This window comes from Tamandua tetradactyla, chromosome 1 (assembly GCF_023851605.1).
Source record: "Tamandua tetradactyla isolate mTamTet1 chromosome 1, mTamTet1.pri, whole genome shotgun sequence".
NCBI classification, from domain to species: domain Eukaryota; kingdom Metazoa; phylum Chordata; class Mammalia; order Pilosa; family Myrmecophagidae; genus Tamandua; species Tamandua tetradactyla.
Window position 1 is genome coordinate 69,964,485 of NC_135327.1, and position 27,742 is coordinate 69,992,226.

General features: G+C 40.6%; 1 protein-coding gene across 1 annotated transcript in view; it reads right to left on the minus strand.

The window, feature by feature from the left end:
* The window catches only part of PKD1L1 (polycystin 1 like 1, transient receptor potential channel interacting), a 172,752-nt gene that overhangs the window by 102,026 nt on the left and 42,984 nt on the right, over positions 1-27,742 (minus strand). The window contains exons 7-17 of the mRNA XM_077157478.1: positions 26,172-26,345; positions 23,133-23,252; positions 22,466-22,634; positions 21,576-21,815; positions 17,173-17,305; positions 12,780-12,986; positions 8,730-8,911; positions 5,726-5,947; positions 4,396-4,556; positions 1,974-2,348; positions 889-948 (exon numbers count right to left, since the gene is read on the minus strand). Of these exons, the coding sequence (XP_077013593.1) occupies positions 889-948; positions 1,974-2,348; positions 4,396-4,556; positions 5,726-5,947; positions 8,730-8,911; positions 12,780-12,986; positions 17,173-17,305; positions 21,576-21,815; positions 22,466-22,634; positions 23,133-23,252; positions 26,172-26,345 (2,043 nt within the window). The remainder of the gene's footprint in view (positions 1-888; positions 949-1,973; positions 2,349-4,395; positions 4,557-5,725; positions 5,948-8,729; positions 8,912-12,779; positions 12,987-17,172; positions 17,306-21,575; positions 21,816-22,465; positions 22,635-23,132; positions 23,253-26,171; positions 26,346-27,742) is intronic.

The window sequence follows — 27,742 nt, forward strand, 5'->3', positions numbered from 1 at the left end:
GTAAAGGCAGAATTCTTCTTTATTCATCCAAGTTTATTTATTAAGCATCTATGAAAAGTATATCAGTGAACCTCTAAAACAAATGTACATGGTCAACAGGAAGGAAGACAGAGAGGCTGAAGACACCCTAAAGTTGAAGATGGTTCAACAGGACTGTCAAAGAATCACTGCAGTAAATTAGATGAATAATTCATTCACTGATCCTTCATAAATTCATTCACTAACATACTCATTGAGCGTCAATATGTTAGAAGCTGAGCAACTTCTGAGGACACAAGTGAAATTAGGTATAGAAGTTTCTCTCAAAGATCTCAGGGAAAACTCGGAGGAGAAAAAGAGAGACGTAGAAACAGTGAATGAATACATAGTGGCATATGCTTTAAAAATACAGGTATGTTGTGGTGTGCTTTGAAATGTATTGCTTTTTGTATATGTTATTTTTCACAATAAGAAAATTTTTTAAATGTAGGAATAACTAGAATGGGATGAGGAGTAACTATAGGGAAAGACAGGAGGCTTTCCAGAGACGTGGTTATTGACCCAGCACTTGAAGGAGTTCTCGATAAGCTGACAAGTTGGGAAGAGTACTGAGGGATGCATTTGGACAGAGAAAACTCCATGAAGCAAGACATAGAAGATGGAGAGTGCCTACTCTCAGTTTCTTTGAAGCATAGAGTTTAAGAAGTGCAGAAGTACTTTGTTAGAAATATATGTTTAGGTCCTTAAGTATCATACAAAGGGGTAGAAACCTTTCCCTTTGGCTTTGGAGAGCTCTCAGCAGCACTGATGTGAGAAAGTGGAATATTACATCTGGATCAACTATGAGAAAGAGACAATGGACACAGGGGCGCTCCAGGAATGAGGTAACAATCATGGATTCACAGTTACCTGGTTGTCTTCCTTTTGATGGGATTGCTTCTTGTATGTCACTATAGTAAGCTTCAAAATCTATATGAAAGGACAAAATCACAATGTTTCATTTGAAATCACAGAATCCCATCCAATTTATACCAACCTTCCTAATAGATCAAAATCTTTGTCTGTTTCACTGTAGATTCCATAAAGTGCTGTGTAGATTACAAAATACCCTCAAATGCAATATTTTACTTCATCATCATCTCAGTTGGGAGAGGCAGAGACCATGGCCCGCATTTCCCCAAAGGAGGGGTTGGAGTTTCAGGCAGGTGTGTGGTTCTCTAAAAATAACCAAGCTAATAAGTAAGAGAACTGAGGTTCAAATTCTTCTGATTCCAAGCACAGAATACTGTCCTCTGTTCATGTGAGTTTTTCACTGTACTTTCCAAGAACACTTCTTGCTGTTCTCTCTTGGATGAAGAGATATGGACCTATGAATGTCCTGGTTGGAATATCACTCTACTGTCCCATCAGCCTTTCCCTCCCAAGGACTGAAAAATTCACAGAGGTCCCCTCCTTCCAGCTAACCTAAAGCATGGAGACCTGGAGAAAGAAAGTGCCCTAATGTCAGCAGCAAAGCCAAAGGAGTCAGTGGGGGGGTGGGGTATAATGAGGGCAAAAGCAATCAATGCGGCAGAATTTTCCTCACAATGAACTCGTCTCTCAATTTTTTTAAACATAAAAATAGCTTCCATTCAACCTTAAACATTAACTTTAAGTATTAACATCAACCAAAAAACTGAACTTTAGGGAAGAGAGAACAATGAGGAAGCTGATGGCTCTTGATTACTTACTCTAAACAAGACACTGCACATGTGAGATGTTGCTGAATCCTCAGAACACACTATGGTAGACACTTTTATTTTCCCAGTTTAGAGAAGAGGAAACTGAGACTCTGCATGCCACAGAATGAGCCAGTGGAGGTGCAAATCCAGGGCTCTCTGATTTAAAGGCATATGTTGCTGTGGTTTCATACACAAACTGCTGTCATTGTTCCTTCTGAAGGAAACTCTGGAGCCCACATAAATGGGTTAAGATGCAAAGGCAGTGGCACTTACCAGAGAAGTAAGAGAAAAAGCTGGGTGTGGGTAACTTTGCTGATGGCTTTGCTGTCCCAGGTGGGCCAGTTGCTGATCCCACATCTGAGAATCCTGGCTCTGGGTATACTGGTGCCTCACCAGGGGCTTCCTCTTGGACTGAAGTGTCACCAGCAGCATTAATCTGAGGCACGGCTGTGGACCCCGTGGAGGGTCCCCTCATGGTTAAAAGGGTAGACTGACCAATGGGCTTCCATGAAGTCTCCCAAAAGGGTGGCAGGGTTGCTAATTCAGATGCTTTCAGGTTGGGCTCTGTGTTCAGTGGATCCAACTCTGACAACTTCAAAATGGCATCAAATCTTGAGCCCAGCAACTCTACTGATCTACAAAAAGGAACTTAAACAAACATTTAACAAGGTTAAAAATGGGGACCAAAAATAAACAAACTAAAACTCAAACATTTGGTTTTAAAAGGTCTACAGATGATATAAGAATGCTCAGTTTTAAGCAAATCTGACAAATTCAAAAATCTACACTTATGAGACAAAAGCTATGGGCAGCAGCTTCTATCCAGTGGCATGGAGACCAATAGTAGGATGCAAATGTATATAAGCAGGACACAACATGACATGGCCATTTTACCTGGGATTTGCTCCTCTGAGTGTTCCTATTACTTGAGACTTAACTTGCCAAATCCTATGAACACTCCCAGTATGGACTGTTCTGGAAACAATCTTAGGCATGTAATGTTTCCCCACTCACTCACCTTTCAGTAAGTCTCTAGTGTAACAATTCTCAAAAATGTTGTCTTCGAATTTAGAACAAAGGATTAATAACAAAGAAAATGTTTCCATGGACATACAGATGGTGTCTTAATGAAGTAAGCTTTTACTTTCTACCATGGAAGAGCCAGTTTCTTTGATAGAAAAGGTTGAGGCATAACAATCTAGAGGTAATCATTTGCTTTGCTGCATATTTGGCCACTGGATTAATTTCCACTGCAACTCTTCTGATACATTCAGCATGAACTTTGATTCAGAAAAATTTAATTTACCAATAAGAATTTAGGAATCCCCTTGTTGCCAAGAAAGGCATTATTGCACTATGTGTCTTCATGCCCCTTTCACCACTGAGAGAAGCTGCTCTCAGTGTTCTTCCTATAGAAGCCTTTGTATGGCCTCACTGAATGGATAAAGAAATAAATGTACAGGGTCAGTGAGGGCTTGGCATAGCATTTGTTGAAAGAGCTAGCCAACCAGCTCAGAAATAAAAGTTTCTCTGTTCACTATTCAGAAAATATTTCCTATAAAAAACACAGCATATTCATCCACATGAGAACACAATCTTGCTTCAGGGTCAAACCTAAGCTGTTTATGATACTGTTGTAAGTATCATACAACACCAAAGGCTAAGGAACTTGTCACTAGTGTGGTCGATTGAGTTATGTACTCCAGAAAAAGAAAAAAAATTAAAAAGCCAAAACATGTTCTTAATCTTAATCCACATACTTGTGGGTGTGAGCCCTTTGTAAATAGGATTCCTTGAAGATGTTATTTTTAGGTAAAGTGCAGCTTAACTAAATAAGTGTTGGTCTTAATCAGTATTACTGGAGGCCTTATAGAAAGAGCTCAGAATCACAGAAGCCAGAAAAGAGAGGACATTGCCACGTCATGGAAGGTAGGGATTTAAGCCAAGGAACATGAAGAATTGTCATTGGCCAGCACTAGAACATACAGACTCCGGGAGAAAGCAAGTCCTGCTGCTATCCTGATTTTGGGCTTCTTTTAGCTTCAAAACTGTGAGCTACTAAAAATAAATTCCTGTTGTTTAAGCCAACCCATTGTGTGGTGTTTATCATAGCAGCTCAGGCAAACTAAGACAAGTGTTTGGCATTATTTTGCATATTGTTTTGCTTAATTCACCCACTACTCTGTGAAACATGATCTACATCTGTCACCCAAGAAAATTAAATCTTAAACAACTGCTTAAAGTTCTAAAGCTAGAGTGCAGAATGAGGATTGGAATGAGGTCTTCTGACTTGAGCTTCTCTGTTCTTCTCCCAGCCCAGCCTTCCCAAAGGACAAGCATGATTGTAAGGGACAAAGGCCCTGGAAGAGTGAATCAAACCACTTGTCACTTCAAGAAGCTTGCTATGTTCTAAAGCCATAAAACTGTGTAAATGAATATTGGGTTCGGCTCCACCAAAGCAACCATAGCAACCGTAAATGTTAATTAGAAGCAACATTTGAATCTTGTATGTTTTCGCTGCATCCCAATAACCCACACGAGTGTACCAACCAGAGGAATTAGGCTCCTCTGACAAATCAATGGTCAAGGTCAGATGCACAAATTCAGAACTAATTGTATTTTGCAAAATTTTTGCAATCTCAGCTTAACCTTGATTTTGTTCTCAGTCAACCATAAAGCAAGTAATAATTTTTACCTTTTATGGTATTTTTTACAGTTGCATTGACTAGAAAGAGATCCCAGGTATAGAAGATATTGGATACTCCATCACAGTCTTCACACACAGCTTGAAGAGAAAGTTCTTCATTCCAGTTAACAAAGATAGTTTTAAAATTGACCCAGGAAATATGGACGAATCTGGAACATACAAATCAGGTTTGAGATTAAAATAGTGCAATGGTCTTTTGGCCACATTCATTGGTGATGTTTTAGCTTTCCCTGCCTTGAATCCTTATTATGTTAAATCAATAACAGCATTGCAGCTGATGTTATTGAGAGTTTATGATGTGACTCACATGTAAGCTCAATGTAAGAATCATCTCATCTAATCCCAATGAAATCCTCAGAGATACTATAATATCCTTCTTTTTCAGAAGACATCAAGGTTCAGAGAGGCTGCGAGATTTTCTTCAGGTCCCACTGAATTAGGAGAGAGCCAGAACTTGCACTGGTCTGCTGGACTCCCCACCTGGGCTCAAGCATCACACAGAGCTATGTCAGGGATCAGCTGTTGCATCCCATCTGTGACATGCATTCCCAGGCCCTGAGGGGAACAAGTGAAAGCAGGTAGGCAGCAGGGCTCAGTCTTCAGTCTCTCAGTTGTTCACTACTTCACCCAGTCCCCACTGGGGAGGGAGGCAATGAGCGTCCAAGTCCACCCCTGCCCCAGCCATTGCCCCTTGGTTCTGAGAGCCCTGCATCCAGTACCTAGGGTGACAACAGGGCCCTTGGGTGCTTTCTGATCTCTGTGTTGTGGTACTTCTTTTTTTTTTTTTGGCTTTTTGGTTTTTGTTCACAGTATTTCTTGGCTTCCTATGTTCTTCACAATCTAAGATGCTACAACTAGGCCCACTTAGGTGTCCTGCTATGGTTGCTTCTCAGCCCTGAAACACCTGCCTGGGGACTCAGATGCTTAGCCTCAGGATGGTCATGGGAGCAGCTCTACAGTCTTGGTGGGTATCTGCTTGACAGGGGAGCTTGGAACCTCCTGCTCCTGATGCTGCCATCCTTCATCCATCTGAGTGCAATCCTGCAGCCCACAAGCTGTTGGCTGGTAGCCCTTACTTGCTCTGCCTTCTCAGAGGTCAGCCTGAAAGCAGATCCACTTCCCAAAGCCTCACCGAATTACTCCTTTCTTACTCCTCAGTAGCCACCCCACATGGCTAAAACCCCTGCATGCCTCACGCCAAACCCCTTACCAACCAAAACATTTCTTTTGTTGCTCTAAACTCTAGCCAGGAACTGAGCTGTTCAGGGCAAACACCTGTGGAATTGAACCTGGAGAATGTGTGTGGAGGGGCTGGTACCTGAACACAGAGTCAGAGCGGATGGAGAGGAACACCTGCGCTTCTGAGGAGTTCCGGCCAGCACTGGAGATGATAAGTGTCACTAGAAACTGGTCATAGCTGCTGCTGAGATCTTTTGCTGCAAAGGAGATGATGGGAGCCCCCGTATCTAGTTGACTTGGCAGGAGAGTGTTGAAGCATGGGTGGTCAGGCTTACTGGCAGGTGCACATCTCCAATGGTACCTGGTGGAAACGCCATCGGAGAGTACCTGACTCAGCAGTCTGCTGCATTTCATTTAGGGGCTTCCCCTGAGTGGCCTGCTAGTAGACCATGGGTCAGGAGGAGAGGACAGTTCCCTTAATCAATAATATAGCTGAGATGGAGAATTTCAAAAGTGGGAACAGTTCCCTAGTAGTAGCAGGCCTAGTCTTGGCTCCAACCCCAAGAACTTGCACAAGGGTTCCCTGAACAAATGCACATTCTTGCTTCCAGCTTTTCCCCTCCTTCTATGGTTTCCCTTCCCTTAGCCACTGTACTCCTGTGTTTATCTGCCCATACCTGTCATACCTGGTCTTTGAGCAACTGTTCAGTATCTCCCCTCCTCCTAGCACAGTGAATACCTTTTGCTAATACTTCTGCCTTCTGACCAAGTGACACAACCACGTTCCACTAAAGCACATCACATACACTGCATTTTAACCTCACAATCCTATGTGATAGACAAGGTGTGTGTTTTCAAAAATTCCAGTTTTAGGAAAAACAAGGTGTTTGGGGGTCTCTGGAGTGCCCTGACATAGAGTTGGTGAGTGGCCTACCTGGGAGATGAACTACAGGTGTCCTGTCTCCCAATCTCATGATCTTTCTGCACCATCACAGTTGCTTCATTTAACAAAGATGCATGTGCCTACTCTGTGTCAAGCAAAAGAATTCAGCCAGAGCCCCAACCTGCAGCTGATCTGAACCTGGAGGGATTGAGTACCTTGCAGTGTGATAAACATTATCGGGGAAACCTAGGCCAGCCACTATGGAGCACCTGTGCCCTCCTACAGCCAGAAGCCCCTCTGTCCAGATGAAGTTTAGTGTTTGAACTGCCACTGAGCCAGCACAGTTTGTCTTCCACTTTCCTACTTGGATTGTAAGCAATTTGAACTCAGGCACTAAGTTTAAACATCTCGGTTTCCTGAGCCCTCCCTACAGCCTACATGAGGCTCAGAAACACTCCATTCATCTCCCAACTGGGCAGAGGCACCTGCCCAGCAGGGCTGGTTCAGCTGGTGAGTCCAGCTCACTTGTAGTGCTGGGTAATAGTGCTCTAGGATTCATATGGAATATTCTTTACTTCCAGGGAGTGAATTCAGCTCATTTCAGCAGATGTACACTGAGCTCCCATTTTCAGGCCCCATACTGGGGGCTCTGGAAGTTGGGGTTACAAAGATGAACAAAATGGAGCTCTGTCTCCTTAGGTGGGGGGTTGGGGGACAGGGCATTTCTTAGTCAACTGAGTGCGCTGTCCAGGGTCTGTGCAAGATAAAGACCATTGGATAGAGTTGGGATATTCAAGAAGACATCTCTCTCTCCATCACTGGATAAAGAAACACCAAAACTTACACCTGAAATGTGGCAAATATGTGTATGAGGGATTCTTTTATTTATTCAATAAATAATATTTTATTTAAATAAATATTTATTTATTTATTCCCAGTGCCACAAGCTAGGAATCCATCAAATAAGAACTCTACCCTTCTGGAATTTATATTCCTGGAGGGGTAGGGAGCAGACAATAAATAGCTGTCAAAATAAAGAAGTAAGTTATCAGATGTGAGAATGGGGAAAGTTTCTAAGGGAAACAAAAAACAGAGCAGGGTGAGAGGTATCTGGTACTAGGAGGGCATTGTAGTTATTCTAACCAGGCTCCCTGAGAAGGTCTGAGCACACACTGAAGGAAGTTAGGGTGGTAACAGGTACCCAGCACAGGGAAGAAACTGCACACAGATGGAGCCACAGGTCCAAGGGTGCAGAGAGATATGCATGCTGTCATATCCAAGGGCATGTGAGGAGGCCAATGTGGCACAGGAATGACTGGGAGAGCAGTAGGAAAGAAAGAGGCAGTGGGCAGGAGGCAGAGCACAGCAGGCCCCAGAGGCACTGAGAATGTGAAGTGTCTGGAAATCAAGCTTCCCATAAACCAAGTGCATCTCACAAATCAAGAATTTTAATACTGAGATAATATATTTAAACGTCATATTCCAAAATATATCATACTTTAAAATACCATCTTATAAAGCTGCTAATGTTTGACTTCAACCCCTTCTTGAATTTCTTTATATTTTGATTCTAAATAAAACATTTGTGCAATTAATTATAGTTGGTATACTTAAAAAATATATTAACTATATTGGCAGAATTCTAAAACCAAATATTTCAAAGTTCCAAAGGCTGAATTTAGAGAAGGGGGAGAGTAAGATAAATGGGCCAAAACGGCCCTCATGTACTGAACCCTGTGTTGTTTATCTCTATGTCAGGCTAAGACAAGTGCTCAGAGCTCACCAGTGCCAAACTAAAACTCCTATGCATTCAACTGTATAAGATATGGTCCAATAAGCATATTGTCAGTCATTTAGAGCTTAGCTTGCTTTGCATACCCCATGAAACTGCACCCAATATCTGTTGCCCAAATCCTATAACGATAAAAGACCCAACCCTTTACTGCCCTTCAGACCTCCCTGACTCAGACTCCCCATCATGCTGATGAAATGCAAGTCCTCTCTCTGGTACCCCACTTCCCCTTGGGAGTTCTCTTGCCTGCTTACCTTCTGCCTCTAGAAGGTGTCCTGCTGAGAGGGACTTCTATTCTTATGCAACCTAGTCCAAGCACTGCCTGAATAAAGCTCACCATGTGCTACTTCCATCTCATGGTCCTGACTTCTCTTGGACAGCTTTGAAATGCTCAAAGTCACACAAGGAGGATGAGGATAAAGGTGGGGTACAGTATAAGTGCAGTCACACAGCTTCTAGGGCGCTCACCTGAGAGCCATCATGGGATGGTCTGGGTCATAGGACTGGGACCCACTGAGGACAACCGTGGAAGAAGGGGTCTTGGTGATGAAAAGGTGAGTGCCCTCAGAGATCACGCTGACAGGGGCTCTGGATCGTACCTCTACCCCCACAGAGTAGTTACTGTGCACCACGCTGCCTTCGATTTGAACCTGCAGCATGAATGGACAAGGTGGGATCACTCGGATGATAAAATAGGATAACTGGAGCAAGATGCATGACTCAAAATTAGAAAGTCAATGTTTCATTGATTCCAACTAATGGCTTCAAGGGCTGCACAGGAAGGCTTAATTATTCTCAATCAGCAACCAGTTGGATATGCTAAAATTAACAACCTACTTTGGCCTTTTGGGAGAGAAAGTGGCTGGAATCGATGAAATCACTGATATTTTCTTAACCAAGTCTGTATTAATATGCAAAAGTGTTTTTTTCCCTAGATATGTAAACATAATGGCACCTTAAATAACAAGTTTTCATGTGTATACATAGCTTACAGTTTTCAAACTTCCCTCCAACGATAACTTTTTCCATTGTCTTAGATTTTGTTTAGTTTACCTTTTTTTTTTTTTTCACATGGGCAGGCACCGGAAATCGAACCCGGGTCCTCGGGTTTGGCAGGCAAGCACTCTTACCTGCTGAGTCACCGTGGCCCACCCTAGTTTACCTTTCTTTTTAACCTCCAAATGTATTATGGAATTTAAGAGTTGTAAATGAAATCTATGACAGCATTTTTTAAACTCAAGAATAGTAAAATATTTTATAAATACACCTTTCAAAATTATTCTTTTAAATTTTTTTTTTTTTTAACATGGCAGGCACCAGGAATCGAACCCGGGTCCTCTGGCATGGCAGGTGAGCATTCTGCCTGCTGAGCCACTGTGACCTGCCCTCAAAATTATTCTTTTAAAATTTTGATGCAATTTGAAAATATATAGCCTAATACTTGCTGTTATTTTGACCAAGTCCCAGTTTCAGTCACTCTCAATTTCCCCCATAAGGATTCCCATGGTTTCCTTTTGGTCAGTCTCCTGAGTTTCTGATTAAACTACACTTTATATTTCCAGTCTCTGCTTCCCCTGCTATTCTGACTCCAATGGACTACTAATAGTGTCCCAAATAGAAGTACTATGGGAAACTACTTGTCAAAGATGACAGTGAAGGGAATGAGCTTTGAAAACTCTGATTGTTGACAACTAAATGTACCATAGGATGGTGTGCTGGTTTGAAAGGATTTATGTACCCTAGAAAAGCCATGTTTTAATCCTAATCCCATTTTGTAAAGACAGCCATTTCTTCTAATCCCTATTCAGTACCGTATGTTGGAAACTTTAATTAGTTTATCTCCATGGAGATGTGAATCAATCAAGTGTGCATATTAAACTTGATTAGGTGGGTCCTGATTGGTTTTGCTGAAATACTTTAAAAGAAGAAGCACTTTGGAAAAAGCTAGAGAACAACAAGAGAGAAAGCCACAAGATTCTGAGAGAGCAGGGAGCACAGCAGAGCCATGAAGCAGTGAGTCCACCAGCCAGAAATTTTTGGAGCAGAAGAAGAAAAATGCCTGCCAGGGAGCTTCATGAAATGGGAAGCCTGAAAAGAAAACTAGCAGACTTAGCCACGTGCCCTTCCAGCCAAGAGAGAAATCCTGAATGTCATTGGTCTTCTTGAACCTAGGTATTTTCCCTTGGATGCCTTAGATTGGACATTTCTATAGACTTGTTTTAATTGGGACATTGTCTTGTCTTAGAACTGTAAACTAGAAACTTATTGAATTTCCCGTTTTAAAAGCCATTCTGTTTCTGGTATGTTGCATTTCGGTAGTAGCAAACTAGAACAGATGGCTAAGATCAGATATCAGGAAAAACACCCTATCAAGTTGGAAGCCTCCAAAGCTAAACAAAAAATACAGAGGAATCCTACCTAAGAGTAATGACATAGTTAAAGAATAAAGATGCCAAATGAAAGCTGTTATTAAGCATGGAAGCTTAGAAATGTTGGCACTACTCCTCCCATGTTGCCAAGAGAGAGGTGCATGTGAACCCAACTGTGTGAGCCCAGGAAAAATACACTGTAATATAGAGATAGATGCACTAAGTTATGTGTGCTTTGTGTTATGGATGTTTCAGTGAACATTTCAATACCCATCTAACTTCCCTTATTTATTTTCACATCTCCACAAGCTTTCACATCTCCATGGAGCTGAACACAAACAGATGCTCCATTTCACATTAGGAAAATGAAGGAGCATCCATACTCTCCTTCACTCACCCAGCATTCAGACTAGTCCTGAATTTTCCCTTTTATTTCTTCTAGTTACTCTAATTCCCACCCGCCCACTCCAATGCGCCCTATATGCACCCTGCTCTGGTCGTTAGTCCTACTGCCCTTGTTCTGTTTCAGTCTCTAACTCTTGACTTCTCTATTAGCAAACGCTGCCAACATCCCACCCTTCAATCTGTTTCCCAGTGAACATTTCCAAAGGGAGGTATGGATCATGCTTTGAAACCTCCAAATTTTCCTACTACCTGCATCTGAACAGCACTACTCCAAGAGTCGTCTGTAGCCCTCTGTCAATGGGCAAGTTGTTTCCAATCTGGCCCATGTGAGATAAGTACAAAGGTTGAGAAGAAGCATTTGGAAACTTTGATCACAGTTTGACACAGCTGTGACATTCAAGAGGATCATCAATGGACTCATCCCCTTGAATAAGATCTGGGCCCACATGCATGCTGAGGAATGGCTGGGATGAGATGAATGTGGCATGAGCGGATACTGATGTACAGTAGCACCACATAGCCATCCATAACTGAGGGAAAAAAAAGTTCCTTCACTGCAGATAGTTTTGAAGGCACGGGTCTGATCTCAAGTCCCATCTCCTGAGCCTGGCCTTCACCACCTCCACAGTCTGATCCCAAACAATTTTTCCAGGGCTAACTCCCTCCTGGCGTTTCTCTCTGCCAACTATATCAGCACATAAGCCCTCACCTCCTTCCTGGCTTTTGCCCAAGCTATTGTTTTTGCCCCCAACTTTCTATTCCTTTGAACAGACTCTCTCTACTCTCTTTTCAGAACCTCTCTTCCAGGACGCCTACTCCAACAGATGTGACCTCTCCCTCTTCTGAACCTACATACTTTTGCCACTTTTTCAACCACAATACACCAAGCAGCTGCCGAGAACAAAAAACCCCAGGCCAGTCACCAGAGACATCTCTTTTATGGCTTCGCTCTCAGACTAACATCCTCTTCCTTTCTAAACGACAAGCTACTGTTATAGATTGAATCACATCCTCCGCAGACATGTTCAAGTCCTAACTCCCGGTCCTGTGGGCGGGAGCCCATTTGTAAAGAGGATCTTCAAAGATGTATTAGTTAAGGCGAGGTTAACTTGAATCAGGGTGGGCCTTAATACAGTATGATTGGAGTCCTTAAAAGCCAAGGAAATTGGGATGCAGCAGGAGGAATGAGGAGGAGACAGAAAGATGGCCATGTAATGGAGGCAGAGGCTGAGTAATGGATCAGCAGCAAACCAGCAGAACTATACAGACCTTAGAGAAAGCACGGTCTGCAGAGATCTTGATTTTAGACTTCTAGCCTCCAAAACTGTGAGACAATTAATTCCTGCTGTTTAAGTCGACCAATCTGTAATATTTGTTACAGCATCTCTGATAAATTGAGACAGCTACTAAATAACAGAGTCAAACATTCTTCTCACTTCTCCATTACTAGCACAATGGCTTAGTCAACACAGGTGCAGTGGAAAGTTTCCTTAAACATATGAGGAGTTTTAGAAGTAGTTTTCAATTGATTGCTTTGTCAATGTTGGAATCAAATTTTTCTCTAGGGGATGAAACATTTCTCTCAAATCTTATTACACTTTTTTTCCCTAACAATCCCCTTTTCTCGGTTAGAACACGTGGAGAGTTAAAAATGTTGCGCTCAATGGCTAGTAGAAGGTAACAGTTTTATTGTGCAAATGAGTAAGGAGAGTTTAAAATATCAGCTTCCTCTCAGCTAGCCCACCTTGGCAACTGCAGTATAGTTCCCACACTCCAGAAAGTAGCTAGGGAGGGTAATGGCTTGTCTGTGATAGTCGACAGCAGGAGGGAGGGTTACACGGGAGCCATCAGACTTCACAAAACTCCAAGTATAAGAAATGCCTTGGGAAATGTCACAGAGAATGGCAGCTTCAAATGTCACTCCTAGTTCCACAGGCTGAGACCTCCATACCTATTTATAAAAAGAATAAATATCTCATTGAAATTTCCAATGTCTGATGTAATATTGAATTTTTAAAAATACGAGTTTCTCTAACTGTAACACTCCAATTATTTGTTTAATCATAGGATAAGATTTTAGAGCTGGACTTTAGATAACATTAAAACAAACACTGGGGGTGCAAGATTAGTTTATGGTAAAATTCTCATCTGACACGAGGGAGAGCTGGATTCAATTCCTGGCCCATGTACTCCCCCCACCAAAAACAATTCAACAAGTGGTGCTGCAATAATGGGATAGTCACATGGAAAAAAAAAATGTGACTCCTGTCATATAGCATACAAAAATAAATTGTAAAAAAAATGAAAACAAATACTGCATCTACTTAAGAGACAAAAGTAAAAAGTCAAAATGTAACAATAATAAGAAGAAAGAATAAGTAAATATTTATACTTGTATATTCACAATGAAAAAACTTTCTAAGCATAAAATTACTGGGAAAATATCAAAAGAAATGGCTAATAGATTTGACTGCATAAAAATTTAAAATTTCTGAGTCTCAAAATATAAATAATTTTCAAAGCATACAACAGAGAAAAGAAGAAATTCATTTAAAATATATAGGATGGAGTTAACCTGTTTTAAATTCAAGAGGAAATTTTCAAATAGTCCAATAGAAAAATGAGCAAAGACATGTCTGGGCAATTTACAAAATAAAATATAGGCAGTTACTTAGGGTATAGTTTTGACTGTACAGTCTTGTAAATGTTTTACATATTCAAAAACAAAATAAAATTAAAAAGCAATGAAACTGATCCCTAAAAATTGGAAACAAACTGAAACAAAGGAAGGTAACCATGTTTCAAGCAAGTTACAGAGAAAAAAGTAATATTTCCAGTGACTTTAAAGCACAGTATTTTGAGTATATATATTCTGAATGAGATATATTCTACTGACAAAAAGAACTACAAAGAAATCTGAAAATTCATTCATCAGTTTGTTTCTGGGGACAACATTGACATTGTTACTTTGAAAGTATGACATGTATTTATTAGCAAACATTCTATAAGTGTGTTGAAGTTTTAAGAACCAAGATCTTAGTATGAGAGAACACAAGTACAAAATTTAAAAAATAATAATGTAAATTTTACATAAATAGTGTTGTTTGAAAGGGAAGTATCAGTATGAAATCGTGATTTATTTTACTTTATTTTGAATTCGTATTTCCTAGTGCTATATATTGAAAATCTTAGAAGCAAGGACAAACCAGGGACAATGAATACCCTTAGTTCTAGATTTCATTCAAACCCCTAAAAGTCACAGAGCCCCATAGAGACTTGGCCAATTCCAGAGCTGGAGCAGGACTGACAGGGTCATGTCAGAAGACCACCAGAGGCAGTTTACAGAGTCCTGCAGGCCCTACATGGGACACTTTGAGCATCAGAAAGATAAAGTCTACAGTGATTCAGTAATATTAATATTTTAAAAAAACCAGTGATGCCAAAAGTATGAGATAGGCTTTCCCTGACATTTACTGCATGTGTATCACACATGTACACATACAACTCATTTCCCATCAGTAATAGCTAATGCCACAGTTTATTAATCTGAGGTTGATAATGAAGGAAAGGAATTAAGCATGAATTCTTGCTTTTCAGAACAAATCATATTTTAGGTGACCTCAGAGTCCCAGTTGATGACAGAAAGGGTTTATTTTTTTGTTTGTTTCTTCCTTAAAACAAAAGAATTTTTATGCATCCCAAAACAATTACATAAAGATAGCCTGAAGATAACTGGAAAAATATGATTAATGGCTAGATCTAGATTATATTAAAAACTGATTAATTTTTCAGGTATGATGATAGTATTCGGTTTATGTAAGAAACTGTCTTTGGTTTTTACAGATACATATTGAAGTATTTAAGGGTTGACATGATACCTAGGATCGACTTTAGAATATTTCAGCAAAGGAAAAAAAATAGATAAGGCAAATATAGCAAAACACTGATGACTGTTCAACCTGGGTGATGGGATTATTATATTCTCTACTTTCATTTATATTTGAAATCTTTCATAATAAAAAATTTAAATGTAAATTGCCATGCATAAGTATATAAAATATTTTTTGCTCACATTAATAACACAAAACATACAATGAAGGAGAAAATATTTGTCCCCGTTTATCCACAAACCACATCCCTCCCATTCACTGTCTGTTCCAACCTGCTTTATGCCCTTTTCTATTCTTTGAGAAGGTGACTGTCCAGCCCATAGCCTGAGCCTGATGTTACTCAGGTCTGGTTAGTTTGTAAGGATGGAACAGGCAACAGAGGCTAACCAGGGATCATCACTGGTGGAGGGTCCATTAATAATAACAAATATGAAAAATATGAAATGCCCAGTGTCGATGAGAATATGTTGGAAGGGCACTCTTCTAAGATGCAGACATTTGTGAGATGACACAGTCTCTTCAGAAGATGACTGGCAAAGTTTATCGAGAGTCTGGAAAAGGCAGTAATATTTTTTGCTGTAGTAATTTCTAGGAATTATTCCTATGAAAATGTCATAGAGGTACGGAAAGACTTGTGTAAAGAAAGTCTATTGTCTAGTTATTTATATTGATTTAAAATTAGAAACAACAAATGTTCAATGATAAGGAAATTGTTAAGTGATGTATAATTTGTATATGATTTAACATTATGCTGCCATTAAAATCATTAATCAAATATTTAGTAAGAACAGAAAATATCACACAATAAACTAGTTATCCCATTTTGTTATACACACACACACATACAACATATATAATGACTCATACAAAAATATTGAAAATAAATACATCAGATTGTTCACACTGGCTATCTCCTGATTGAAGGATTTCAGATGGTGACAGCTTTTCATTATTTTACACATTTTCTACATGGGCATACATTATGGTATATTTAGAAAAAGAATGCTATAATTTTTTTTTAGGCTTGACACTTAGTCAAATGTGTTCTTTACCCCACAGTGAATTTCCCTTTTGTAGACTAACAATAAAGCATTGTTCATCAAATTTGTAAGAAAATATCCTAGATATTTTATTTATATCTTCTCATTTAATTCTTACAGCAACCCTGTGAGGGTTTAACAGGTGAGGAAACTCAGGCTCAAATTTATTTTTAAAAATGAACCCAAGGTCACACAGAGTTTGAACTAGATGACGTTGCTGGTATTCAGCCATATTTAACCTCTACAAAGGCAGGGTCACCTGGTTCTGCCTAAGACCAGTGTCAGGATCCAGGCTGGTCGCTCTGGGTCCCATAATCCTCTGCATGATGGCTCTAAGCTTTAGTACCCTTCCCTTTTTTGTTCATCTCCACACATGTAGAATACCACCTGCCTCCCCACCACTCATGCACACCAGACTGACCTGCACATAGGGTTGTGGGCTTGCGTAAAGGGGACATGCCCTCTTCCCGCGGAGTCCCGTGACAGCTGGCCTTGCGCAGGTGTGGCTTTCAGGCAGCTCCGGGCCTGGACCTTGGCAGTTGGCCAGGTGCTGGTTTAATCTACTGCCTCACTCTGGGGGAGACACTAGTGACCCAAGACAAAGAGACCAGCACCTGACCTCTTGGGTCCAGAAAGCCACCAAAAGCATTTGGAAAAATGAAGCCAAGGTACAGAGCTTAACTCCAATTTGTCGTTTAAGCAACTTTGCTCTAAAAGAGAGAGTTTGCCCTAAGTCAAAGTTAAAAAAAAAAACAAAAAACCCAAAACCAAAGAAATAAAAAGGCAAATCCTATTTTTCTTAAACTTATACATACTAAACCATTTCTTTTAATTTTGTGTCTTATATATTTAAATTTTTCTTTCCCTGATAATTCTAGAGTTTGAGACACATCAATTAAAAAAAAAAAGCCCTTCTCAAAGTGAGCCATGCTGAATCTCAGTATAATATAGGCGAAAAAGAATTTATTCACAAGCCAGGACTAAGGTTTCTCCCTTCCCAGTTCAGACCTGGGCCCATGTTTCTCCCACTCACACGACCTGTGCTCTGAACCCCTTCACAGGCTTTCCTTTGTGCAAAATGCAGCAGGATAAATATGACAAAGCACTGTTTCATTCCCCAAAGCTCTTGCCATTCGTAATACTGGATCCAACTCACAGGCAAAGCTGAAAGGAGACTTTTAAACTATTTCACAGGCTCCAAGCCTACCTGCACCTTCCCGGGCCCCAGGTTTTTCACCAGTGGGGGCTGGCAGGGTTCCCGCACGATGAAAAGTTGCTTTCTCAGGGAGGCAGCACTGACATTATTAAAGGCAAGAACCTCTACTGTGAATTCACCTTCCCTGGAAGGGGGAAAATGCATAGAAATAAAGATTAATGACACCATATGTCAGTCTTTTGTTAATTTGTCATAACCATCTTATATCTGAATAATTATAGTAATTGATGGCAAGTCAGCTCAGTGAATAAGAGTAGACAGACAAAGGCCATGAGGTTGATTTCCACATAGGCTATTTAATGTACAGGTAATAGACCCACCCAGTGTGGGTCAGGCTAAACTCATATATATAAGGCTAAACTCCCAGAATGATGACACATTATATAAAAAAAAAATAAATAAATAAAAATAAAATGTCTTCTCATATTGCTTCCCTTTTTGGGCAACCCTCCAGGAAGTCCATGGTCTGGACTCCCTGTCTATCATAAGAAGACATCCATGGGTTTTTCCTGTGGGATAGGGTGCCTCCTGACCCCTAACTAGGGGACCTTTGGTCATGGTCTTCTGTTCTATATCCTCCTCCATGGATCAGTTTTCCTGACCAGTCTCTTAAGGTTCTCTAAATACAAGAGGGACGGGGCACATCCTAGACCCTGGAGATGGTTCTAGACCTCAGAAGAGGGTTGAGGGTCCCAGTTGCAGAGAGATGCAAGATGGTGGGAGCTGTGAGGCAGCTCTGGTTAAGCAGATCCTAATTTAAAAAGGAAATACATGCTTATTTTACAAAGTGGAAATAATTCAAATGACTAATTCCAAACTTTTAAATACGAAACGGAAAAACAATCCCCATCAGAAGACCACAAATTCAAGTTTGTAAGGACCAAAATGTCACTTGCCATCTTGAATCTTCAAGGAGAAAGGTAGGACAGATTGGTTCTATTGACCAAAATGAAGTCAAGACAGTTTATCTTAGATTAATGGAGGGTCAACAATAAACTCTAGAGCTGATGGTAGAGGCACCTATAGGGCAAGAAAGGGGTCCTTCACTACCATAACATATTCCAAGGTACCTAAGCTCCAGACCCCCAGAATTCCCCAACATCCCAGGGCACTTTTTCCACAGCTCAGTTCTTTCCTTATGGGAAAATCTATTTCCATTGGAAAGGTGAATCCATGGCTAGTAATGGGGCCATTCAGGAGTTCCCATCTGAGCTAGGAGAAACCCCAAGGTGTGAGTTCTTGCAGAAGTATGGCATGGAAGGAAGTTCTTAAATCTTGCCCTGATGCTCTCTACCCCGATGCACCTCACTTCCTGAACCTTTTTTTTTTTTTTTTTTTCTTTTTTTACATGGGCAGGTAACAGGAATCAAACCCAGGTCTCCAGCATGGCAGGCAAGAATTCTGCCACTGAGCCAGCATCACACTGCCCTTCCTGAACACTTCTGCATACTTTAAAGTTCCATTACACCAGCACACAGGGCAGATCTACAAAAGACTTTCACACCAGCTGGATGCTCAGCCTCTGCCATCTTGTCTTTCCATGACTATTGCAACCTCACCCCCTAGTGTCTAAGTTCCACCCCAGGTGCCAGATCGAATCCTAAACAGAGGGAAGACCAGTTTAAGTAGCAACAACCCAGGAGGCTAGAATTTGGGAACAAATTATCCTTAGTCTGCATGTTATCACATTCCTTAATTGAGGTAACATCAATGGCTTGTTTCTTTCCTTTGCTAAGTCCCCAAATCTTTTTTGGGTTTATTACTACTTAGTAAACTCTGATGCCTCAAGTAAACAGAGAGCCACAATACAATGTGGTAAGTGCACTAACTGAAATTTACACAGCTTTTCCACAGAGCTCAGAAGGAGGAGGTCAAAATCTACCTGTGCCACATAGAAAGGTTACACAGAGGAGGTCATGTCAGAGTTGGGTCATGAAGCCCAGGTCAGAATTGGCCAGGTGTCCAAGGGCATTTCCCATAGAAGTCCAATGTAGGGATGTGGGGAACTGCAAGTATGCTGCTGCCCAGAGGCTAAAAGGAGGTGGGAGAGGTAGGACAGAGGCCAGCAAGTCATCAGAGAAGAGACCCTGGGGTCCTCAAGATGGATATCAAGCTAAGGAGTTCGGGGTTCACTCTAAGCTATTTTATGTTCTGCACAGAAGTTGTAAGTTATCTTTTCTTGGGTTCTGGGTTCTGAAGTACACTGGGTAACCTGTCCGGTATGTTGGCTGATGGAAATCTGGGGCCTAGCCTACACTTTGGCTAAGCTATGTCTTTGGATTTCCTGACCTGTTCCCTAGGGGCTAGCCTGCCCTTGCAGGTGGGTCTGTGTCTCAGTTTAGTATGCAGAAAAGAACACAGGGGTTATAGTAAGATCACTACTCAAATATTGACTCTGCCACTTTTCAGCTGGTAAACTTGAGCTTAATTTCTCTGATGCTCAGTTTTTTAAACTGTCAAGTGGGGATAGGGATTCCCACATGACAGACTACTGCAAAGCACAGATGAGATCATATTCATACAGGAACACTCTAATGTACCCCTCTTTCCTTTACACTCCCCAAAAGAGTGGGTCTAGAGCCAGGTTTCAGCTTCTGTTTCTTCAAGACACGTAGCTCATCCCTTTACCTACTAATAAAACCAGGAATAACTTATTCACTAATAGAAAGAAGATGATCAGGATACTGCCTTTCTTATATGGAGCTGGCTTGCACATGGAAATGACCTTTAGGGGTATGTAGAAGTCTAAGGAGAAGGCAAATAAACTTCTACCTTCTACAGTTTCAGGAACTACTTCACCCACTCCTCTCTGGCTTCATCCTTTGACTTTTTTTCTCTGTACCCTGCTTAATAATTCAGAATTCTTCTGGTTATAAGCCTTGAATTCAGCCTCAGCTGTGTTTTAAGTATTTGCCCATGATCCTTCCACCAGAGATGCTTCACTTCCCAGGACTGGCTGAGCATACCACTTTCTAAACCTCCCCTTTGAGTGAGGTGAAGCATGGCTCTCTGAATGCTGAATGGGTCCTAACCACAGAGAAGACACTGACCTTAGGGAGAAGGGACTGTCTGTTGGGCAAAACCTGCTTTCCAAAGGAATGGCTTAGCCAAAGTGTAAGCCACAGTCAGGAATGGGGGGTTAAATTAAATAAGAAGAGTTCTTCCATGACTAGAATGCAGGGAGGGCTTGACCTTCAGAGTAAGGAGGCCATAGTTTGAGTCTGGGGAGTCCATCCATACTCACAGTTGTCTGGCATCAGTGCTTATAGGGAAGGATATTCAACCCAGGGAGAAAACCACGGTCAAAGCAAGGCTGAGGGAATTCTGGGCGGAACCCTTGGCCTTGGGACTAAGGAACCAAGCAGATTAATTAATCACAAGAAGGGAATGGTCATCCACTGGAGATGTCCAGTCCCAGTGGCTAAGGGAAAGCTGAAACTCTCAGAGAGCCCTTGGCCCAGGGACCATCTCTGTAGGTCCTAAGGCTGGTCCTGGGGGGCAGCCATGGAGGTCCTCAAGAGAACAGGGGTGGCTTCTGGACCTCAGGTCCCAGGCATGTGGTGGGCCTGGGGTTGCTGAAGGTCATGTGCCTCAGACTGAGGATGGGCAGAGGATGGAAATGGTTGAGGGCAGATTCAGATGAGAGGCACTGGGAGAAGTCGGAGAGAGGCCAAGGAGCCAGAGACAGGCTAAATTCTATCCTAACCTTTATATATGGCAATCCATATCCCAAAGAAATACTAAGTTTATTTTTGCACAAAGGCAGTCATACCTTTTTCTTGTATGTCCATGATGCTTTTCTCAAGGTAACAATGGGTACTGAATTAGAGGATAGCATCCAACCTCTTCAGTATAACAATGAAGTCCTTTACAATCGATGCCTGAGTACCTTCTAGTTTGATCTGCCACCTCTGCTTATCCTGCCCTCCTAAACTTGCCACTACTAATCACTCCAAACTCTTCCTTTTCTGAACATGCCCCATCCATTGGTAACCCGTCCCTGGTGTTTTCGCCTAGACTGTTGTCTGAAATCTACTCCCCAATGTCCCCTTTTGCAAACTCCTATTCAAGATTTAATGTTCAGCTCATCTGCAAATGCCACTGTCAGCTATTTTTTGGTTTTCCAAAGAAGAATGAGTGTTCCCATAACACCTCACACTTCTTTGTAGCATTTAACCCACTGTACTGAAAGTATCTATTTACCTTTTTGTTTTTCTCCAGGATATGAGTGCCTCCAGAGCAGTACCTGGGTTTTATTTATCTCTGCTTAATATCTGTCAACTAGATAAACTGAAAGTGAGGTCACTTGTGGAGAACCCAAGGGCTGATGCCTTGAAAACTCATTTCAGCCTCTGTCTGCAGAAAGCTTCTTACCTGTCCCTGGAGCAGCTTACCTGTTGAAGACATGACTGTAGGTTTTGTTACCCAGCCTGATGGTGCCATCTCCAAAGTTCCACAGGTAAGTAATATTGGTGCCAAAGTTAATTCTACACTCAAAGAACACACTGGAATTTATCGGAGCAGAGGTGGTAGACACGAGCCGATTGGCAACAATTTTCTTCTGAACACTAATGGGGTGAGGCTCAGAGTATACGCTACTGATCCCATTGGAAGCCTTGACCATCACAAGATATCTGTGGGATGAGGCCATAAGAGGGCAGGAAAGTCAGGTGGCAAGATAAACACCAGGTTAGACTTAGAGAGATTTTCCACATTACTTCAAAGAGAAAGGCAGAGGAATTTTGGCAGTGACTTCATAGGAATTATCACAATACCTGATGATTTTCATCTTACTGGGGAAAACAGGGAGTAATATTTCTTGAAAACCCCTTCTTCACTACTTAATCATTTTTAAAGCAAATGGGCTAGGCATCATTGCCCTTCTTTAGATGAAGGATTTGCTCAGGCCATGTGGGTAGTTGAGATGGGATTTGAATGCAGGCTAATCTGATTTCAAAGCCCATGTCCTTTCATCCGGTGCATACTGAAGGGAAGGAGGTCCATCAACACTTTAAATCTACATCTTAGTTCAATTCCCAGAAGTGCTTAATGGCTTGTTACAATCCATACGTAATGCCCTTATCTTTTTTTTTTTTTTTTTTTGCATGGGCACCGGGAAACAAACCCAGGTCTCCAGCAGGGCAGGAGGGTAGGTAAAAGCTCTGCCTGCTGAGCCACCACGGCCTGCCCTAATGCCCTTATCTAATAGCAGCATGATAAACTTCAGATTGAGTTACGGTTGCATGATAAATAGCCACCCATCATGACGACCATTTTCACAGACCGTTGGGGGATGCTGAGTCTTCTTTTAATGCTTCTCGAGGTTGTCCTCACTGGTGGATAGTCTCCAAAGTACCAAACGAACTCCAGAGGGCTTGTTTCCTTGGTAACAGCTATAAAAGCAATGTCAGTGTCTGCGGCAAACACAGTTCCATTTGTGTAGACAGAAACAGCTGTGATAAAAGAAAGGGAGGTACAGAGACTTCAAAATAGAAGGGCTGGAATTCGTCCAGTAGATGTTAGTATCTTTCCTTTCTTACCTAGTCACAGATTTGAGTGATGAGTAGTGAATGTCCCAATATGAATGCAGGATTATATAAAGGGAGGCACCTAGAGGAATCTCAGAAGCAATTTTGGCATGAGTACAAAGGTCATCAAAGCATAATTTATGAAGTGATATGGCCAACTTCTTTGGGAATTTTACATTAAAGAGCATTTTAATGTATGGGGAGGTGGCAGGTGATTTGGCATAACCTGCCTTTAGTTGGAAAGTTTATAACTATGATTTCTGGTGAAGTCCTAGAGCAAACTCCCTGAATGAAGAGCCTGTTAAATGCCAGAAAATCTAAGGCGGAGCTGATAACAGAGCAAGTGCCTTCTAGGGGTTTCATAATCTCAACTGATCATACGAGGAAGACTGTGCTAAACCTGGAATTAGAACAAAAACATACGTTGTATCTTATACCAAACAGTCACGCTGGACCAAGCTTGGCTGCCACCCACTTGATCTTGAGAAGTAAAGGACACATTATATGAGGAGATGACTGGAAAATGATGTATAATAACAGTGCCTAAAATGGGGGAAAAAAGAAGGCAAGAGAATAGTTTTAAAATGAATTCACTTGTCTCAAGAAACATGATCAATATTTACTTTTTAAATTTCTCTTTTTGAATTCCAATTAATTTCAAAGTTCAAAGCAAGTATTTTTTAAAAATCTTTTTTATTAATTTAAAATGTTTTAAAAATATGACAACAAAGAAACACAAACATTCTTAACATATGATCATTCCATTCTACATATATAATCGGTAATTCACAATATCATCACACAGTTGCATATTCATCATCATGATCATTTCTTGGAATATTTGCATCAATTCAGAAAAAGAAACAAAAAGACAACAGAAAAAAATTCATACATACCATACCCCTTATCCCTCCCCTTCACTGATCACCAGCATTTCAATCTACTAAATTTATTTTAACATTTGTTCCCCCTATTATTTATTTATTTTCAATTCATGTGTTTTACTTGTCTGTCGATAAGGCAGAAAAAAGGAGCATCAGACACAAGGCTCTCACAACCACACAGTCACACTGTGACAGCCAAATCATCATACAATTATCTTCAAGAAACATGGCCACTGGAACACAGCTCCACATTTTCAGACAGTTCCCTTCAGCCTCTCCATTACATCTTGACTAACAAGGTGATATCTATTTAATGCGTAAGAATAACCTCCAAGATAACCTCTTGACTCTGTTTGGAATCTCTCAGTCACTGACCCTTTATTTTGCCTCATTTTGCACTTTCCCCTTCTGGCCAAGATTTTCTCACTCCCTTGATGCTGAGTTCCAGCTCATTCTAGGATTTCTGTCCCACGTTGCCAGGAAGGTCCACACCCCTGGGAGTCATGTCCCACCTAGAGAGGGGGAGGGCAGTGAGTTTGCTTGCTGTGTTGGCCGAGAGAGAGAGGCCACAGCTGAGCAACAGAAGAGGTTCTCTTGGGGGTGATTCTTAGGCCTAATTTTAAGTTAGCTCAGCCTATCCTTTTCGGGATTAAGTTTCATATGCACAAACCCCAAGACTGGAGGCTCAGCTTACTGCTTTGGCTGTCCCCACTGCCTGTGAGAGTATCAAGAATTCTCCACTTGGGGAAGTTGAATTTTCCCCTTTCTCACCATTCCCTCTAGGGGACTCTGCAAATACTTCCTATTCACTGTTCAAATTGTAAAGCATGTGTTTTTATCAGACAGAGATGGAAAATAGGAACTTTGTCACAGAACTTCTCTCATTAAATTTTCTTCAAGCATCTTCCATCTCTCATGAGAACTATCTATATAGAAGTAAAGATGTTAATTACTTTGAAATACTTTGCTAGACAGCCCTGCTTTGTATTTTGCCAATGCGTATGCTGAGTATTCTGCTTCACTAGGGTTCCTCAAAAGTTGTCCAAGGAAAAGTCTCAGGCTGTTAAGTCCTCTGAAATTCTATGCAACATGTCACATGTATGTATTTACACGTACATTTTTACATATTGCACACATATACATATTCATATATATATGTGTAGTAGGAAGGCAGATACCCAACATTTCATCAGATGTCAGATTCTAGTAAAGGTCTGAGGTATCTAGGAAGATTTAGAAAATTTCATTTATTATAAAGAGATATTGAGAGGAGGATTTTAAAAAATATATTCTTCTGCATGGTTTTTCTCTTTATAAAGAGAAAATGTTTATAATAGAAATAAAGTAGAATGGATAGTTTGTCCTTCACCAATCCATTAGCATTGCTGAAAAATAAATATTCCATAAATAAGAGTGACATTATCTCATTAATAATGTCTAAATAGTTCTGACTACAGTCTGGGGAAAGTACAATTTACTCAGGTGTACAAGATTACACACTTATGGGTACACCATGGTCCTAGATTAAAACCTAGATCTTTTCATTCTAAATCCTGATATAGAACAGACTGGGGATTTATAAGGATTGTGTGTCTTTACCTTGGGTAGACAAGTTGCTTATGTAGCAACATTTAAACAAAATAACTAAATTTGAGTGTCTGATTAGCTAGTTAGGGTGTACTGGTAGGTTAAAGAAATACTTCCATACACATTTTATAATTTCTTGTATAGAGAGTTTCTTAACAGGCTATTTATATGAAAAATGTACTGTGACTATGTAGAAATAGTTATACAACCTTCTTTATATGAATGAGTGAGTTCATGATGTTTCCTACATTTGCCCCTCCTCTTCCTTTTTCTGGGAAGTGTAATATCATAATTTCAACACTTAAACTGAACACTTTGGAATCATCTTTGATTGAATCACACTCATGTTTTACCTCCGTAATATTGCTAATATTTGGCTGGACTCCTCCATTCCCAGCTCTACTGGCCTCTTAGCTTCAAGTTTCTTCTCTAAAAAAGTAAGATGAAAGGAGCACCCATTTCATAGGGTGGCTGCAACGATAGAGTGAAGTAATGAATAAACTGTAGTGCCTTGCTTCTCATTTCTGTGCTTTTGCTTATTGTCATGCCATCTGCTTGAAATGCTCCTCCCTACAATGGCTCTTCACGTGCATCCCACTCTTCAAGGCCTATTGCATTTGCCAGTTCCTACATCAAGTACTCTTCATCCCTCAGTTTCCTATAATTCCTCCTTTCCTGGAATCTCCTAGCCCCTTAGCAATGCCTTTCTCTTAGCATTTTTATTGGCCATCTGATAATTTCCATAAATCTATCTTCATTCCTTCACTAAATTATAGGTTCCTTGAAACCAGAACCTTACATGGCTTCACCATTATGTACCCCAGCGTACAGTATTCTGCAATTAATATATCCTGAATAAAGAATTCATGATGAACACATCTGAATTTAGAATTGTTGTAATAGAACGCGTCTTGAATGATATAGTTAAGGCAGAAAGAGAATCATTTTATTTGTGAGATTTGGTTGCTTAAACTCCAGGTGTGGGTCTTACTTTTCTGACTTATATGGGGGTCAGCAAAGGTGAGAATTTCATTCTCCTGGATGCTGCTGGAATTCATGAACACAGATATGCCCCCATGGCCAATTTCCACAAAATATGGTCCAAGCTCCACTTCAGTTCCATAAAACTCAGTATAAATATCTGCCTTGAGCATATAGACACCTTCTGGGGAAAAAAAGAGAGAATGGTTATTAAATGAATTTTTAAATAAAGGCACAACAATTAACATTTAAAGAATGGTTATGGTGGGGTGACTAACATGGGAACTTATAAAGTAAAATCTATTTCTCTTATCCCTTATAGAAACAGGGCTAGCTTCAAAAGTGTGCACTGTGTGCAGTTTTCCAGGGACCCACACTAAAAAGGCCCTCACCCTTTGGTTAAGGTTCTCTTTTTCATGGTCTTAAAATTCTTGATAATTGTTCTAGATGCAATTTTATTGAGATATATTCACATACCATACAAACCATCTGAAGTATATAATCACTGGGTCATATTATCATCACGTAGTTGTGTATACATCCCCATGATCAATTTTAGAACATTTTCATTATTTCATAAAATAAAGAACAATAAAAAAGAAAATCCAAATCCTCCACCTCTATTATTGACCCATAGTATTGGTGTGTTGTTACTATTGATGAAAGAATATTAAAATATACTGTTAACTAGTTCATAGTTTGCAATAGGTGCATTTTCCCCCCATATATCCCCCCATAATTAATTCCCTGCAATAGTGTAATAAGTTTGTTCTAGTTCATGAAATAACTTTTTAATATTTATACAATTAACCACAGACATTGTCAACCACAAGGAAATTCTTAATTTTTTAACAAGGAGTCTCAAATTTTTTTTGGCACTGAGCCCTAAACATTATGTAGCCAAATCCTTGTAATAGAAAATATTCACAAGAGTGGAAATAGATATTAGTTGTCCTACAGCTAGGTAAAAAAGACAGTCAAATGGAAATATATCAAAGAACTATTGTGGTAGACTATAAAAATAGACCCAAATTCTTCCCCTGTTTTCACACCTATATGATAAAACAATAATATGACTTTATAGCTCCTCCAACTAAGTGGTGGAGCCTATTTCTCCACAACTTGAGTCTGTGCTAGTCCTATACACTGAGCTGAACTGGTTCCACTCACCCATCCCTGGCTCTGCTACACACACACCTGATTCACTGTCCACACAGAACTAGTCTGTACTTCTGGGACACCCCGTAGGGTCTCACAACCCTGTACCTTTGCACAGGCTTTCTCTCAGCTTGTACTGCCCTTCCTCATGTTGGCCAGCTAAGACTTATCTGAAGCCTCTGTTGGTTATCCAGGCAGAAATAGTGGTTTCATCCTGCATTTGACCATAAACTTGGGTTGTTCTTGCCTTTCAGGACCTATTACGCCATCCATCTTTCTTTCCCTGAAACGCCAGCACAGAGCACTGAGTAGATGTACAATGAATGCTTATCAAATCACTGGTAGAATTTTGCAGACTGGAAAACAAACTCAAAGAGTTTAAATTATTTTTCCTGGGCACAGAGTATGCAATTATTTCTTAGG